This window comes from Lampris incognitus, chromosome 3, assembly GCF_029633865.1.
Source record: "Lampris incognitus isolate fLamInc1 chromosome 3, fLamInc1.hap2, whole genome shotgun sequence".
In the NCBI taxonomy this organism is placed as follows: domain Eukaryota; kingdom Metazoa; phylum Chordata; class Actinopteri; order Lampriformes; family Lampridae; genus Lampris; species Lampris incognitus.
The window spans coordinates 30,680,830-30,683,414 of NC_079213.1; the positions used below are offsets into that span (position 1 = coordinate 30,680,830).

General features: G+C 53.3%; 1 protein-coding gene across 1 annotated transcript in view; it reads left to right on the top strand.

The window, feature by feature from the left end:
- The first annotated feature begins 1,783 nt into the window (after nt 1–1,783).
- The window catches only part of si:dkeyp-27e10.3 (UPF0606 protein KIAA1549), a 24,671-nt gene continuing 23,869 nt past the window's right edge, over nt 1,784–2,585 (top strand). The window contains exon 1 of the mRNA XM_056276713.1: nt 1,784–1,886. Coding sequence (XP_056132688.1) covers nt 1,784–1,886 — 103 coding nt within the window. The remainder of the gene's footprint in view (nt 1,887–2,585) is intronic.

Below are 2,585 nucleotides of genomic sequence, written 5' to 3' on the forward strand. Positions count from 1 at the left end.
GAGAGCTCTGTCATATTTCTGCTGTGTTGGTGTGATGCAGCTTCGTCGCCATGGCTTGGTTCAGTTTGTTTTATTGCTTGTTTGTGATGTTGGTGATTTACCTCCTACTGCACACAGTCACACAACCAGCGGCGTCGTAATGGGGGGGGCCTACCGGGGCCCCAGAATCAACCAATCACTGCAAGACAGGTTAAGTTAGGTTAAAATAGAGTAATGTACTGTGATTGTAAATAATATATAGTATGCTAGACTCGAAAAAAGTGATGCGTGAGAGACAAAAGAGGAAAGGGGGCCCACAGAGACTGCTTGTGTATAGGGTCCAGAATTTTGTGCTTACACCCCTGCACACAACCCGTCTGAAGAATGCATGAACGGCGAGGCTCGGCCAGGTCTAATATCTGGCTGAGGGGCAGTTCTGCCTCTTTCTCTGCTACTTCGTCTTAACGCGCACAGTTTCCGTAGCGCTGCTGCTCATTAATTTTGAAGGAGGGCTGTCGAGGAGCGCGGATCGATTTTTCTGCATAAATTTACCCAGCGCATCCTCGGGATCAACGTGGCCTTTTGTGCAGAGTGAATTCACTATTTGTAGGAGGAGGTGGGGTGGGGGGTGCAAATAAAAGGGGTCGTTTGAATTCTAGATTTTGATCGCGGTGCGTATGCACTGGTACACAGACGTGCCTTGAATCCGAGGGGGCAGTCGGTGTGCTCTGACCAAATACAATCGGAGGGCTCCACCGGTGACGTTTCTCCAGGAAAAAAAAGAAAGACTGGATTTATGAAGAGGTTTTAGCCTACATCGCAGCCATCCGTCCTCCATCACATGTGTGACCACCACGGTGCGGGGAACCGTGCAGTAAGTGCAGCCTTCTGCGGGGGGGGGGGGGGGGGCGCATAAGAAATCGCAGCATCCATTTCCTGGGCTTGAATCTTCGGGGTTTTTTTTCTCGTGCGCGGAGGACGCGCCGTGCGGCTGCGAGGAGAGGCGTGACGCGCCCGTACCGCATCTTTTGGGATGGCAGGTAGGTCCTCACCACCCTTAATGATCACAGTTAAAATGGTAACAAAAAACCGCGGTTTTTTTTTTTGGCCGGAAATTACAGACCGGCTCGTGCTAACGCTCCTCGTAAAAGTTGCGTAATTTATTAGAATAACGTGAGATAATATGGCGCAAATCCAGCCTTGCGCCATCCTGGCACCCGGTAACGAGGATGTAGGCTACGGATGCAGGCTGGCATGCCTGCCGCCCTTCCCTCGTTTTGAGGCAAGGCGGACCAACGTGTCCTATTTGGCTTTGCTGCAAAGCGCACAGGCACTGTGGGACACTCGCACCCGTGTTAAATGGCGAGGATTGACGGCGGTGTCATGACCGACGTGCTCGGTACAGGGAAGCCTGCCTGACCGGGTCTCGTTCGACACGTTAAACTGACGTTTACAAAAACGCAGTGTGTAAGTAAGCCTGTGCGTGGTGGATGTTCTGGCCAGACCGGGGTTGTACGCTGTAATGGGGTCAGCCACTTAAATCATCGGTGCCGGGCTTGTGACAGGACTTGCACGGCCCGCCTGCTGCAAGAGTGAATAAATAGATGAATAAACTTGACCCACAGAATCCTGAGAGCTCTTTTTTTAAGGAACAAAAAAGACCAAAAGGTTTATTGGGTGTGTTTCCTGCAGGGCCTCCTGACCGGGCAGGGACACTCCGGGACGGGCCCTCTCCGGCGGCCCTGTGAGGGGGGGCGGACGGCCCCCCCGCGCCGATGTTACGACCTCGTCCGACTCGTGTGTCATGGAGCCCGAGATCCCGGCGGGCAGAATCCGCCTGCTGCTGCCGCGGCTGCTGTTGGCGGCCATGTTGGTTTCCATGGCTACGTCGAATGCACCTGTTGCAGGTAAATCGCGTGGTTTCTCGAAGGTGGCGGGAGAGACGAGGACCCCCCCCCCCCCGTTATGCATCAGGCCTTTTTTTCCGGTTGTGCAGCTTGGACGGGTTCCCATCATGAGATGAGCTATTCTCATATCTAGGTCCTCCCGTCCCACTCACACGTTTCATTTTCACGCTTTTATGTTCCAGCCATTCTCTCCTTCCTCACTCCCACCATGTGAAGTCCTCCATCCCACCATGACGCAGAATTAACATCCGGTTGGGGAGAACAGTGGGGCTCATTCACCCACATTGTAGCTTCTCAGAACTGAAGGGTGCAAAAGTAAAACCTACACACATCCTCTCATCACACAGTAGACACGTTACCAGGGACGTTACGGGGGGGGGGGCTCAAAGCGACGCATCTCCAGGTGATTCAGTCACTGTCATGAAAGCGATGTGGACCGACTGAATGGTGCCATTGGAGGCTATTCTTAGAAACCCAATCTTCTGTCTGATTGCCCCTCGCTCTATCTTTTCCCCCCTGTCTTCCCCGCTCTAAATCAGTTTTCCCCCCATCCCCCCCCGCTCCTTCTCTCTCTCTCTCTCTCTCTCTCTCTCTCTCTCTCTCTCTCTCTCTCTCTCTCTCTCTCTCTCTCTCTCTCTCTCCCGTTGCCCCTTATGGGGCTCTCCTCTTTCCTGTTAGGCTAGTATGTGTCGCTGTAAC